We start from the raw sequence: 12,691 nt of genomic DNA on the forward strand, positions 1-12,691 counted from the left end.
GTTCCCCTCTTATGTTCTTCTGTATGTATCGAGAATAGCAAAAGGTGACTTCGGTTTTAATACATGCTTACCATTTGGATAAGTTATTTTCTAAACCTTCCTCCAATGGTTGGACGTTTTTTCACTGTTATGTTGATGTGATGTCTAATTATCATAAACGATTGTAATTATTATCTTTTTCGATTTTAACAGCAAATAAAATACAAACATTGAATAAAAAAATATATATAAACAGTTCCAAACACATGCATCATCTTTACTGGCAGTGGCTTAATCAGAAAGTATAACCACCAACTATGTACTGCCGGAAAAAGTTCAGTTTTCTTGTAGTAAACGAAGAAAAAAGGACTCCTGCCTCTTGCTTCCACAGAACTCAAGTTGACCTAGAAAGTATGTGCAAGGATGCATGCACTTGTTATTTATTTTCCCCATCTAATAATGATGAAGAGGAGGTGCAATCTAGGCTCACAACTTCAAACATAAACAGCTAATTAAAGTTAAATAAGAGAAGATCCCATGCTTATTTACTTAGTACAAAAACCAGTTTTATATTTGGCAAGATGATGCATGGGATGGACTGAGAACATGTCTTTGCCCTAGCGTTGGAGGAATTTTTTGAACCAATAAGCTGAGCGCTTTGGGTATCTCTTCAGCCCATTCTTGTAGTCTATGTAGTTAATACCAAAACGAACTGAGTAACCATCGCTCCATTCGAAGTTGTCCATAAGCGACCACGCAAAGTATCCCTTCACATTTACACCTTTCCTGAAAAAAATTCAACCATAATCTCAATAAGTACTTATTTCCTTTCTGACCTGTCTTGGCCTATCATATCATTTTCAAAATACCTACACTGCTCCTGTTTGAAATAAGTGCTTTTTCACCAAAGGCAAATAAGTACGCTTAAACTTAGCCTGCTACAACTACAACCACATGCCACTAAACTGTGGGCTTTTCCCCTGAATGGGCCCATTTTTAAGATGATGGGTCCTATTCAGAGTTCAGCCCAGATATCTTGAGCTGATTCTCGAATAGCCCAATTAATTATTTGGTTTCTGAGTTGAACCAAGCAGAAGCAATGGCATTGGGCTCGCATTTTTTAGTTTTATTAATGGTTTTTAAAATTGGACCAGAAAATCAGGAATCAGTCTATTTTTTCTTCAAAATCGATGATTTTAGTTAGCAAATTGTTGAACCGACGATTAACCGTTTGAATTGTTTGAACAATTTTGACCATTTTTCAATTTTTTTAATTTTTTAATTTTTTATTTTTTTTATAACAAGTCAACCACTTGGGTCAAACAATTGGACCGTTTGAACCAATAATCAGACCCCTGACTGATTCAGTCACCGATTCAGTTTTAAAAACCATGGTTCTATTAATAAGAAGAAATGGACAATGATCGAAAAACTCACTTAATGGCTTTTTGAACAAAAGAAAGATGGCTTTGATAATATTCTATTCTCAAGTTATCCACCAGCGCTTCTTTCAATGTCAAAGAGCTATCATCCTTCTCCGACACCCCTAAAAAACATATATAAAAACAATAAATAAGTATTTAATTCTGATCAATGATCAACATGGCACAAATCTTGGAGCACAGAATTAATGTGAAAAGCAACAGATCAAGAGCTCAGTCTCACCATTCTCTGTAATATAAATCACCGGATCTTTGTATTGTTTCTTTACATAAAGTAACAGGTCGTGTATTCCCCGTGGGTACACAAAGAGCCAACCTGAACCAGCCTGCAAATTTTCATAATATATAGTTAAGCTTAAGTTATTGTATGAAATAGTGTTATTTAAGAGGGTGTTTGGTACGGTGTTGTTGTGTTGTAATTAAGGGTGTCAATGAACCGGTTTTGGATTGAACTCCATCCAATCCAAAATCAATTTGGATGGACCAATAAAACATATTGGATTGGACCAATTCAGTCGAAAATATTTTTTAGATTGGACTGGATTTGGTTCGTTCGTAATAAATTTATATTGGATTGGATTGGATTAAGCCAAATCCAGTCCATTGTTATAAGATAAGAATATAAGTGTTAATAGATCTAGTTTGAGTTGAAACCAATCTAATTCAAAATGAATTTGAACAGATTAGATGGTCCAGACATTGAATTGGACCGATCCAAAAAAATCCAAAGTATTTATTGGACTGAATTGGACCTGATCCATTTATAATGGATTCACATTGAACTGGATCGGATTAGAATTGCACTTGCATTTTGAGTTAATCAATATAAATTGATAATTTTATTTTCACAAGTGTGCATTTTTTAGTTGAAGCGACAGTCATAAATGATGTGATAATACAATATTTTCATTGATCAACCCAAAAATTCTATGACAGTGCAATGACAATGTACCAAACACCCCCTTGGTCGATGAAGGTGGGTGTTCACCAATTTGTCCATTTTTTAAAAGTAAACAATAGCCACATCAGCAAAAGCAACAATATATATATATATATATATATATATATATATATATATATATATATATATATATATGCTGACATGACAATCCCAACTTGCTGAACGCCATACCTGTTTACCAATTAAGACACCCTTCCGTGTGGCTGTCATAAAAAAAAATATACAAGGTAAATTAACAATGTAAGTATAATAAATGATGTACATAATACATTTAAATCAGGTGAAATGAACTTACTTGACAAATTAACATGAGAATCTGTATTATAGCTTATGTTAACATAATTGGAGGAGAGGACATTAGCTGCATAATTGGCAGTATAATAATTTAACCCAAGGAAATCAAATGATCCTTTTACTGCCATGGATTGCTCTGGGGTTAATTTCGGCAACCGTTTTCCAACAAGAGATCGCATGCTCTCTGGATAGTCCCCATAGGTTAATGGATGCAAAAGCCTATTAAAAGAACACAGTTTAGTTAATCGTACATCTCTTAATTTCCTCATTTTATTAGCTGTGAATTGTTTATAAGGTTATGTTTGGAAACAATGTAAAATAAGTGTGAATGTAAATATGCAGAGTGTAAAATCATTCATATAAGTTGTAAAATTGGGTTAGTTTTGTACTGATAAATTTACTTTCTTACCAAGCAAACTTTATAATGGATTCAAACATGAATATAAATAAAGTATATGCTTTTTTTTTTATCAAAAGCCCATTTAAATGCAAACCAATGGTGACCTTAATGGTCAGTCATTTGTCAATTGTCAATGCAGGAAAAAATGAACCAGAGTGCAAATTTGCCCAGAACTGGGAATTACACTCCATTTGCATGGCTCATTTCCAAATGCAGCCTAAGTTTCAAAAAACAAAACAAAACTAACTGGTTTGAAGACAAATGGGTTTGCAGAACAAAAAATACAGAATCCATTTTCTTGGTTATATTATGTGTAGTTCTTTTTTTTCAAAATTGAAACAAGAAACATGTTGAATTTCTGGTTTAAAGAATATATTTTCATCTGTTTATATAATATCATATTCCATAGAACAGTAACTTAACTTTTACACTTCAAAATTTATTTTTGTTTTAAAAGCCATTATTTATTTTGATGGTTTCAAGAGCATGGATTGTTTTTTGAAACAAAATTCTTAAAACGAAAACACTCTAGAAGAATCTTGTCATAGAAAACACACTAAATCATTAATACGCAAATGGGATAGGATTAAACCAATCCATCAATGGGCTCACCAGCCAAACATGAAATCAATAGCTCGTTGAGCAGCCTGGATGCTTGCCTTGTCATTGGAGTAGGGCACAAACCAATGTGACACCAACGTTATTCCAATCTTGCCCTTTTGAGACGCCTGATCAATGTTATAAACAGAGGAATCAAGAAATATATATAGTTTTGTTAGAAAATAAAAACCTATTCAGGGATTTCATTTAATAGGTTGAATGGTTCTTTGAAATGGTATTAAAGCCTGTTGATAGGTCAATCTTCACACAAAGGGTTTTTGGATGATAGGTCATGTTAGAAAATAAAAACCTATTCAGAGACCTCACTTAACAGTTCAGAACTCACGCTATAGCCCACCACTTTGATGGCCAATGGCACTCAGATTGCTAAGAATGAAAGAATTACAGACCTGATACTTGTCTTTGTATGCCTTCACTGCTGCTGCATGAGCAAGGAGTTGGTTGTGAGCCACCAGGTATGGCTCCGTGCCTGAATTCCCACCAGTGCAGCTTAAGCTCACCCATGGAGAACATCGGCCAGGGGCTAAATTGCCCAGGCTGTACCCACCATTGCTAAAGGTCCATGGCTCATTGAAGGTGATCCAACTCTTCACCCGATCACCGAACTCTCGGAAGCAGATTTCCGCGTAATCACGGAAGTCATCGCTGCAAGTTAGATCAGCGATGCCCAACTGGATTAGTTTGGATCATTTGAATGTTTATCACTGAGAGAGATCTCCAGAGAGAGACTTAAGAAACCTCCTTATTCATCTAAGTTAAAACGAATCACTTACACAATTTTAGTATTCAAGAAACCTCCGTATTCATCTTCAAGTGCTTGGGGAAGATCCCAATGAAAGAGGGTCACGTATGGCTGCAAACCTATGCATTCATGACACCAAATTAACAATGATATAGACAGAAAGACAGAGAGAGAGAGAGAGAGAACCGTGGGAGAGAAGCTCGTCGATGAGATTGTTGTAGAATTTGATGCCTTCCCTGTTCACTCCTCCACTTAGTTTCCCATCTAAGATTTTGAGAAAAAATCATTAGGAAGGAAATAATATTTTACCAGAAATAATAAGTTTTAAACTTTTAATCTGTAAGTTTTTCCTTAGGTTATGCTTGGTTTTAAGGAAAATGCAGGGAAAGGAAGGGAAATGTAAAGAAATCTTTATAAACCTTTGTATATATTACCCTTCCTTTCCCTACCTTTTCCTTCAAACCAAACATAGCTTTAAAAATTTCTTCTTTTGGTTGAGTTAATCAATTTTTTTCAAAAATATATGAGCCTGTTTGGTATGTCTTTCAGCAAGGTCTTTTGACTATTTATAAGTCAGGTAGGCCGATTTTTGGCCATTCTTATTTGATTTATGAAAGATCTAACCACCAAAAGCCAAAGCACCGAAAAGATGCTAGAAGCTATTTTGGGCTGATTTCGGGAAGTTCCAAATGAAACTTTTCGTGTCTTTCACATTTTATTCTCATGTAAAAAGATGTACAGAAATACGTGTATCTGCCAAATTAGCATTGGGTTGTTTAGATATTCATGCAAAAGCTCAATATGTCTTTTAACTTTCAGAGTTAAAGATCTTCCCAAAAAGACTTATCATATAAGCCGTACATTATTTAGAATTTATGAATGAATCTAATGATAGACTGAACAATTCAAATCATACAAACCGTGATAATCAAATCTTACGAGGCAATATTCTAGGCCAGGAGATGGAGAACCTGAAGGCGTCTAAGCCCATTTCCTTCATTATTCCCACGTCCCCCTGTAAAATTCAACCATCGTTTAATTAAAATTAGCATATGTAAGAGAATATGTGTAATAATAGTTAATTATCAGGTTTATTTTAAAATTTGACTGTTGGATGAGAATTAATATAGTAGGGTGGTGTCACATTATGAGCATTTCATTTGACTATGACAACATGGATTGATTCAATTGGCCTAAATGGCTGAATGCTTATATGCCACATTGATGGAACAACGATTTCATTTTTACGTTGGTTTTAAAAATATTAACTTTATATTCTTAAAAATATTAAATATAGATCTAAGATTGTCAATTGATCGGTTTTGGATTGTATTTAATTCAATTCAAACATTAATAAATTCCGATTTGGATGGTCTATTATAATTATTGGATTGGATCAATCTAAAATAAATTAGTCCATATTCTTATCGGTCTGAATTAGACCTAAACCAAATTTCCAATAATCCCATTATAAGATCAAACACTTATCCAATTTGAAACCAATCAAAATTGAAGCCAGTATAAAATCACTTTTTTGTTTGCTTCCACACACTCTCTCTTTCTCTTTTTCTTTATTTCTCTCTCCATCTTTTTTTTCTCTTCCTCCTTTGACGTTCCCTGTATCTCCCATTCTACGATTGCTGCCACTACAACTTCAAGCAACAGTTGCATTCCCTTGATCAGCCACCTCTCTCTCTCTCTCTCATTTTCTCCCTTCTGTCATTCTCTCTCTCTCCATCTTCTTTATCCCACCCATGTCTCTTTTCGTGTCAACGGCATCGCCGCTGCAACTTCAAGCGGCGGTGGCTTTTTTTGCTTGCTTCCAATCTTCCTCTTTCCTTCTTTTGTTCATTCTCTTTACCACTCTCTCTCTCTCTCTATGCATATCCCTTATTCTTCACCGCTGCCATCCAATGCGCTACAACTCTGCAGCGGCATCTTCACGTCAACTTATTGAGTGGGACCGAGATCGACGAAGGACCAGAGAGAGGTTCCCATCGATCTATGTTTACTTAGAATAAAGTTGGACTCAAAAGGGATTAGGACAGAAGGTAAAATTGGGTTTTAAAAAAAACTTGAAGATATAACTGATCAATTGTCATAAGATACGGTAAGACAATAGCTAAACTTGAGGAATATTACATGTTATTACGCCAGTAAGAATAGAAAGATGTGCTGGTTAATGGAAAGATATTCTTACACCTGCACATGACAACTTGGTTGTCGGTTAAGCCAAAGACTGTTAGATCATCTGAATTTGTCCACCTAATTACATCTCACCTAAGAAACTGGGAACCAGTGCCCCACTCCGTGGATTTTCTTGCATTTACGCTTTTATCCTTTTTCATCAAATTATTAAGTGGCATCCACTTTGGGCAGGGCGGGCTCGAAGCTCGAGTTAAGCATTTCTTAAATGTTTAAGGGCCCACAGGGCCCATTTCTTAAATTATTTCATGTCTCTTTGAAATCATGCAGTCCCGATTCCCAACACACACCCACACAAGAAGGTAATTGTATTAGCTATGCTTGATTTGATGGCAAATGAGAGTGGAAATTGATGGAAGTTGTTAAGTATTTTTGTGAAAAAGTTATTAAAGGAAGTTCATCGATGTACAATATGCATTTTGGCCATATCGTATGTGTTTAGAAATGGTTGATATATACATTTTTTTTTTATTTTTTTTGTCAAAATTTAATTTTTTGAAAGTTTATAAGATGTTTTTTACTATTAAAAAAAATTAAACAAAGACACGTTTTAAACCATAACTTTTTCAAAAGATATAATATAATACGTCCGATACTTTGAACTATGAATGCAACAAAAGCCCATTAAAATATAAAACCAAAAGAAGTGAAATCAGTGTAATATGTACCTTGTAACGATGATAAAAATCAATGGCTACGTCTCCATTACTTCGGTCTGCTATTTTGCCTGCATAACATACCACAATATGATAATCAATTTAAAAAAAATTTCTTTAAATTAACCTGGTTTCTTAAGCCCACAAGTCAGTTTGGCCTATGGCACGGCATGGGCCTGTATAGGCCTAAACCATAAATCATGTTGTGTAGGCCCACACAACATGACCCGCATTTTACACGGGCCACCCACTGATCATGCCATACCAACCCGGCACGGCCCGCTTTACAGGGGCCATCCACTCGTCACATGTCAACGTAGGCTGGTGATATACCCTTAATCGGTGGACTAAGCATTATCAAACTTAGTCTACACCGGATTTCCTACCCACTGCTCTCTACCCAGTCTCGAATTATGGGAGAAAAAGTGAGTACGAAATCTGGGTTCTGATCTACTTACACTTAAGGCTTTTATTAAATTGTACATTAATCAAAGAGAATTCATCAAAATTCATAGTGGTGGTTTTGATTTGTCAATTTAAAAGTGAAATCTCCTGATACGATAATCACCCAATCGTACTCTTCGGAGTCTAATCAATCAAAACCCACTCTCTCCATGTTGATGAATTCTAATCAGTTAATTAATGTAACACTTGAAAGAATTAAATAATTTAACTCAGGAGACTCATGTTACAATGGAAGAAACAATATAGATTTACATGAACTTTTGAATGAAAGGTAAAAGATGAAAGAAAGAACCATTGTCATCTCCAAAAAAACCCAGAGAGAGAGAGAGACCTGGATATTTGTGAGTGAAAGTATCCCATATACTGGGGCCTTTACCACCTTGTTTAGCTGCACCTTCAAGCTAAGAAACCATGCACAAGGGTCAAACGCACGCTGCCAGATATATATATCGTAGCAACTTCTGCAAATTAACTTAAGTAGGTTTCTTGCTGAAATACCTGATAAGAAGCTGATGCCGCCCCAAAAACAAAGCCTGCTGGAAAACTCTATCGGTTTAGTGAAGTTGAGGAATCATTACTCAGTGTAGCACCCCCGGATCGACCCAGCAAGTCGACAAGGATAAGCAGGCCGAGCAGGGGGAAGCTTTGAAATGCCATAACAGCCGGTTTGGGTTATGGAGAGGGTCATCTCAGCATCCTTTAAATAGAGAAGCATGAGCATAGATACATATTTGTGGTAAATAGATAAAAAAGGGAACATTTCCCTCAAGTTTTGTGGTATATAGTACCCATTGACTTTTCGGATAACTATGGATACATCCGATGCAGATTTTTTGATTCCCACGGCACAGCTATAAATATTCAAAATATCAAAAGACATACCTTATACACCTATACCCGGCCCATAAATTGGCATCAATACCGAGCTGGCACCTACCCGAAATGTACTTTGAACCTATAAATGCTGACACTGGGGTTATCCGTCATTCTCCCAAATTATTGAAACATTCCCCTAAAGTTTTTGGTTGTTGCTGAAACCATACCTAAAGTTTGATGGTTGCAATCACCTCCCTTGAACTTTCTAATACAGTTGCAAGTAGACCCCCTCCGGTGGAATCTTATAAAAAGACATGATAATGTCTAAACTACCCATACAGTAACTACTGAGAGAATTTAAAGTTGCATCTTTACATTTGAGTGATTGATATAAAGGGCAATTTTGAAAAATAAATCAATTGTAGAAAAGAGATTGAAAGGGTTTGGGGTAGTGATTCATATGAAGAAAATTTTGAAAAATAAACATTATTGGTATTTTAGACATATTCATGCCTCTATTTTAGAAGATTCTATCAAAGGGGGCCTACTTGCAATTATCAGAAAGTTGAGGGAAAGTTATTGCAATTATCAGACTTCAAGGGAGGCTTCAGCAATGCCAAAAACTTCATAGGAGATTTCAACAATTTATCCTAAATAATAATTATTACTTGTAAAGTATTTGTCTACAATTGGTAACAACATAAAAAGTAATAAAGTAAAAACTGTATGGAACTATGGATGCTTTTTATGGATCGGCTATGTTACTAAAAAAGACAACAAATAACTAGCTTTATGAGAATGATCTCCTCTCCCCTCCCCCAATGGTCCATGATACAAATATAATACAGGCCCTAAGGATAATCCCTTGACAAGATACTTATAGCCCATGTTAAGGCCTTGTTTAATGTTCGTGGAAGATCTGGCCGCCAAAAGCAGAAACACCAAAAAGACACGATAAGCCCATTTTGGGCTGATTTTGGGAAGCTCCAAATGTTGTTTTTCATATCTTTTGCATTTTATTCTCATACAAAAAGACACGGAAAGATGCATGGAAATACATGTATCTACCAAATTAGCTTTGCATTTGCTTAAATCTTCATGCAAAAATTCAATGCATCTTTCGACTATCAAAGCTACCAAAAGAAATTCCCAAAAAAATCTTGCCAAACTACCCTAACGAATCCACAACTTAATTTCCTTATCTCTAATATGGGAATGGATAATGTCCATTTAGCTTCTTGCATTCTCTAATTGTCCGTCTGCATCTCCACAAAGGGTCCATCTTCACCATTAAGCATTCAATGGTCATCACCTTCAATCCATCACGTGGATACTTTAAATCTTGGATGCAACCAAATAGGGTTGTGAATGCAACCCCCATTGTCAATCTGAAAATCAGATGGTGTTTGGCAAGTCCTTTTGCACGGTCCCTTTGGACTTCAGCAAGCTCAAAAGACCAAAAAACTAATTAGTCTTTTCCATTTGGTAACCAAAATCCAGAAAGTTGAAAAAATGCATGGAAGGCTGAAAATACTGAATTTAAGGAAGCTTCAAATGAATATCTCTTGTCTTTCTAAAAAGACTTACTAAATGACACTTATATTAGGGTAAAAGATACTTTTCACTTAAATACCGATATGGATAATGATTTGGTAATCCATTAAAATCCAGATACGAGAGGTTGTTACGTGTGAGTGAAATTTAGAAAAAAAAAAAAAAACTTTTAACATACCAAACCAAATACATTAAACAATGTGAGCTGTAATTTGTACCATATGACTATAGCGTATTCAATGTTGAAGAGTTCAACCGATTAACACTCGCCTTGTGTCCCCACAGGAACATAAATCATTTTCGTAGTGTCCCCACACGACTATAAATCATTTTCGATAGTGTCATCACACGACCACAAATCACTTTCGTTGGGATAGTACAAAATACTTTTTCAACAACTATTTAATAATTCTCAAAATGATGTAACCAATAGCGGGGCTCGAAATTACATTGACATCGATAATAATTCATTTAGCACATCTAAGATTGTTGATGAGCGCGAATTTGGCCCTCCTTTGTGATATATGGTACCTCGGAACAAATAGGTGATATCCAGAATCATTTTAGCAACAATTTGTCTTAGCCAAGTTGATGGTGTCTCACCCGACAGCCTGGAACAGGCGCGACCTAGCGGCCTGGTCCTAGCCGACCTGGCCCAAGCGCAAACTGGCAGCCTAGCATAGGCGTGACTTGGCCTAGGCGCAAACTGGCAGCCTGGCACAGGCGCGACCTGACGGCCTGGCCCTGGCGCGAGCTGGCAACCTAGCCCTGGCGTGAACTAGCAACCTGGCACAGGCATGAGCTAGCGGCCTGGCCCTAGCGCGACCTGGCTGCCTGGCCCTGGCGCGACCTGGCGGCCTGCAAGACGTGATCGGCGACAAATTCGACCTACGTATCCAAACAATCCCACGATCCTTGGAAGTTGGCCCACGTGCTGAACGATCCGGAGGGTGGTCAACGTGCATGGCGGTTACCTCAAGGAATCTATGACCACTTAGACGACTTCTCAGAAATCTCAGATATGGTGCATGAAGCCCATGCCAAACAATGCCTATATAAAGTCACCAACCCCAATGGAGAGAGGGGGGCAAATAAGCATATTCTAGCTCTCATACTTTGTGATTTTTAGCTCGCAGTCTATTATGAGAGTACTGACTTAAGTATCGGAGTGACCTCGTCGGGTTAGCAACCACGGGTTCTCTGATCCTCTTGCAAATCAACAGTTTGTCGTCCGCCTGGAAGCTAGATCACCTCCAACATGGAGCAGCTAGATCGTGCAGCATCAATTTGCGTCGTCTGTGGGAAACGTTACAAAAAGCTAGGCTCTCATCCTTCGAAAGGCTAAGTCCTCCTCTTCCAGAAAGCTAAGTTCTCACCTTTTAGAAATTAAAATCTCTCACTTTGTAGTTTCCATTTTTTAGGAACTCAAAGACTATGCAGGAAGTTGATGGCCAACAGACTAAGTAGCTCTACCAACTTTATTTCGACTCGAATAAAGCCTCATCAGTCCTCTTCGCGAGGTACCCTCTACAAAGGTGAGCTCTTCGTGGCTTCCGCGGGGGTATGCAACCAACAGACTTCATGGACGCCTCTACCGGTCGAGCCTTCCAAGGCTCCCATGCGAGCTGGTGACCTAAATCAGTAGTGTTGCCCCCGTAGGTCGAGCTCCTAGTAGCGTCTTATAGGAGTGGGTAACCGACGTCACTAATGAGGCTGATGCAACATAGCCGTAGATCTAAGGAGCCGACCTGGCGGCCTGGCCCAACCGTGACCTAACGCAGCCTGGCCTAGGCGCAACCTAGCGGCCTAGCCCAGGCACAACCTGGTGGCTTGGCCCAGGCATGGACTGGGGGCTTGGCTCGGGTGCGACTTGGTGGCCTGGCATGAGCGCCGACATAGAAAACTTGCCCAGGTGTGAACTGGCGAACTGACAAAAGAACTCGGCATGGGCACATAAGTCCTAGTTACCTCCTCGGCATGGGCACATAAGACCCAATCGCCCCTTCGGCATAGCAAAATCAAATATCAATGAGAGTGGAGTACGAGTCGCTCCCAGAGCCTAAGGGCTAAAGTGTCGAATTGGCAAAGACTTTGGCACCACATATGACCTAGTCGCCTCTTCGGCATGGGCAAAATTAAGGGTAAGGAGAGTGGACTGCAAGTCGCTCCTAGAGCCTAAGGGCTAAAGTGCCAAACTGGCAAAGACTTCGGCACCACATAAGACCCAGTCACCTCTTCGGCATGGGCAAAATCAAAGGTAAAGAGAGTGGACTGTGAGTTGCTTCCAAAGCCTAAGGAATTGAATCGACACTTACGAGCTCATCGAATTAGTCATTTTAGGCCAAAAGGAGCAATCTACTCCCTTCGCCGAGTTACTTTTGGCTCGGGAGTGCCGGGCAAATGATGAGGGCGAATTTGGCCCTCCAATGATATTGTGACACATGGCACCTCGAAAAAATTAAGTGACGCTCGGAACCACTTTGGCAACAACTTGCCTTAGCCAACTTGATGGTGTCCCACCTGGCGGCTTGGCACAGGTGTGGCCTGGCACAGGCG

At 38.2% G+C, this 12,691-nt stretch overlaps 1 protein-coding gene across 2 annotated transcripts; it reads right to left on the minus strand.

The window, feature by feature from the left end:
• Window positions 1–209: 209 nt before the first annotated feature.
• LOC148872672 (beta-glucosidase 12-like) lies at window positions 210–8,439 on the minus strand. Of its 2 annotated transcripts, XM_088968857.1 has the most exons (13): window positions 8,264–8,439; window positions 8,097–8,166; window positions 7,313–7,371; window positions 5,379–5,454; window positions 4,626–4,703; window positions 4,471–4,558; window positions 4,087–4,342; window positions 3,689–3,804; window positions 2,678–2,895; window positions 2,554–2,585; window positions 1,645–1,747; window positions 1,417–1,525; window positions 210–765 (listed from the first exon to the last, which is right to left on the minus strand). In XM_088968857.1, the coding sequence occupies exons 4-13, from the start codon at window positions 5,437–5,439 to the stop codon at window positions 597–599; spliced, it is 1,230 nt and encodes a 409-aa protein (XP_088824983.1). In that variant the 5' UTR covers window positions 5,440–5,454; window positions 7,313–7,371; window positions 8,097–8,166; window positions 8,264–8,439; the 3' UTR covers window positions 210–596. The 2 variants fall into 2 exon arrangements, with proteins under 2 accessions (XP_088824983.1, XP_088824984.1); XM_088968858.1 differs by lacking the exons at window positions 7,313–7,371; window positions 8,097–8,166; window positions 8,264–8,439 and adding an exon at window positions 6,720–7,071.
• Between the last annotated feature and the right edge of the window lie 4,252 nt (window positions 8,440–12,691).

Source organism: Nelumbo lutea, chromosome 2, assembly GCF_056320005.1.
Source record: "Nelumbo lutea isolate HS-2025 chromosome 2, American lotus-T2T, whole genome shotgun sequence".
In the NCBI taxonomy this organism is placed as follows: domain Eukaryota; kingdom Viridiplantae; phylum Streptophyta; class Magnoliopsida; order Proteales; family Nelumbonaceae; genus Nelumbo; species Nelumbo lutea.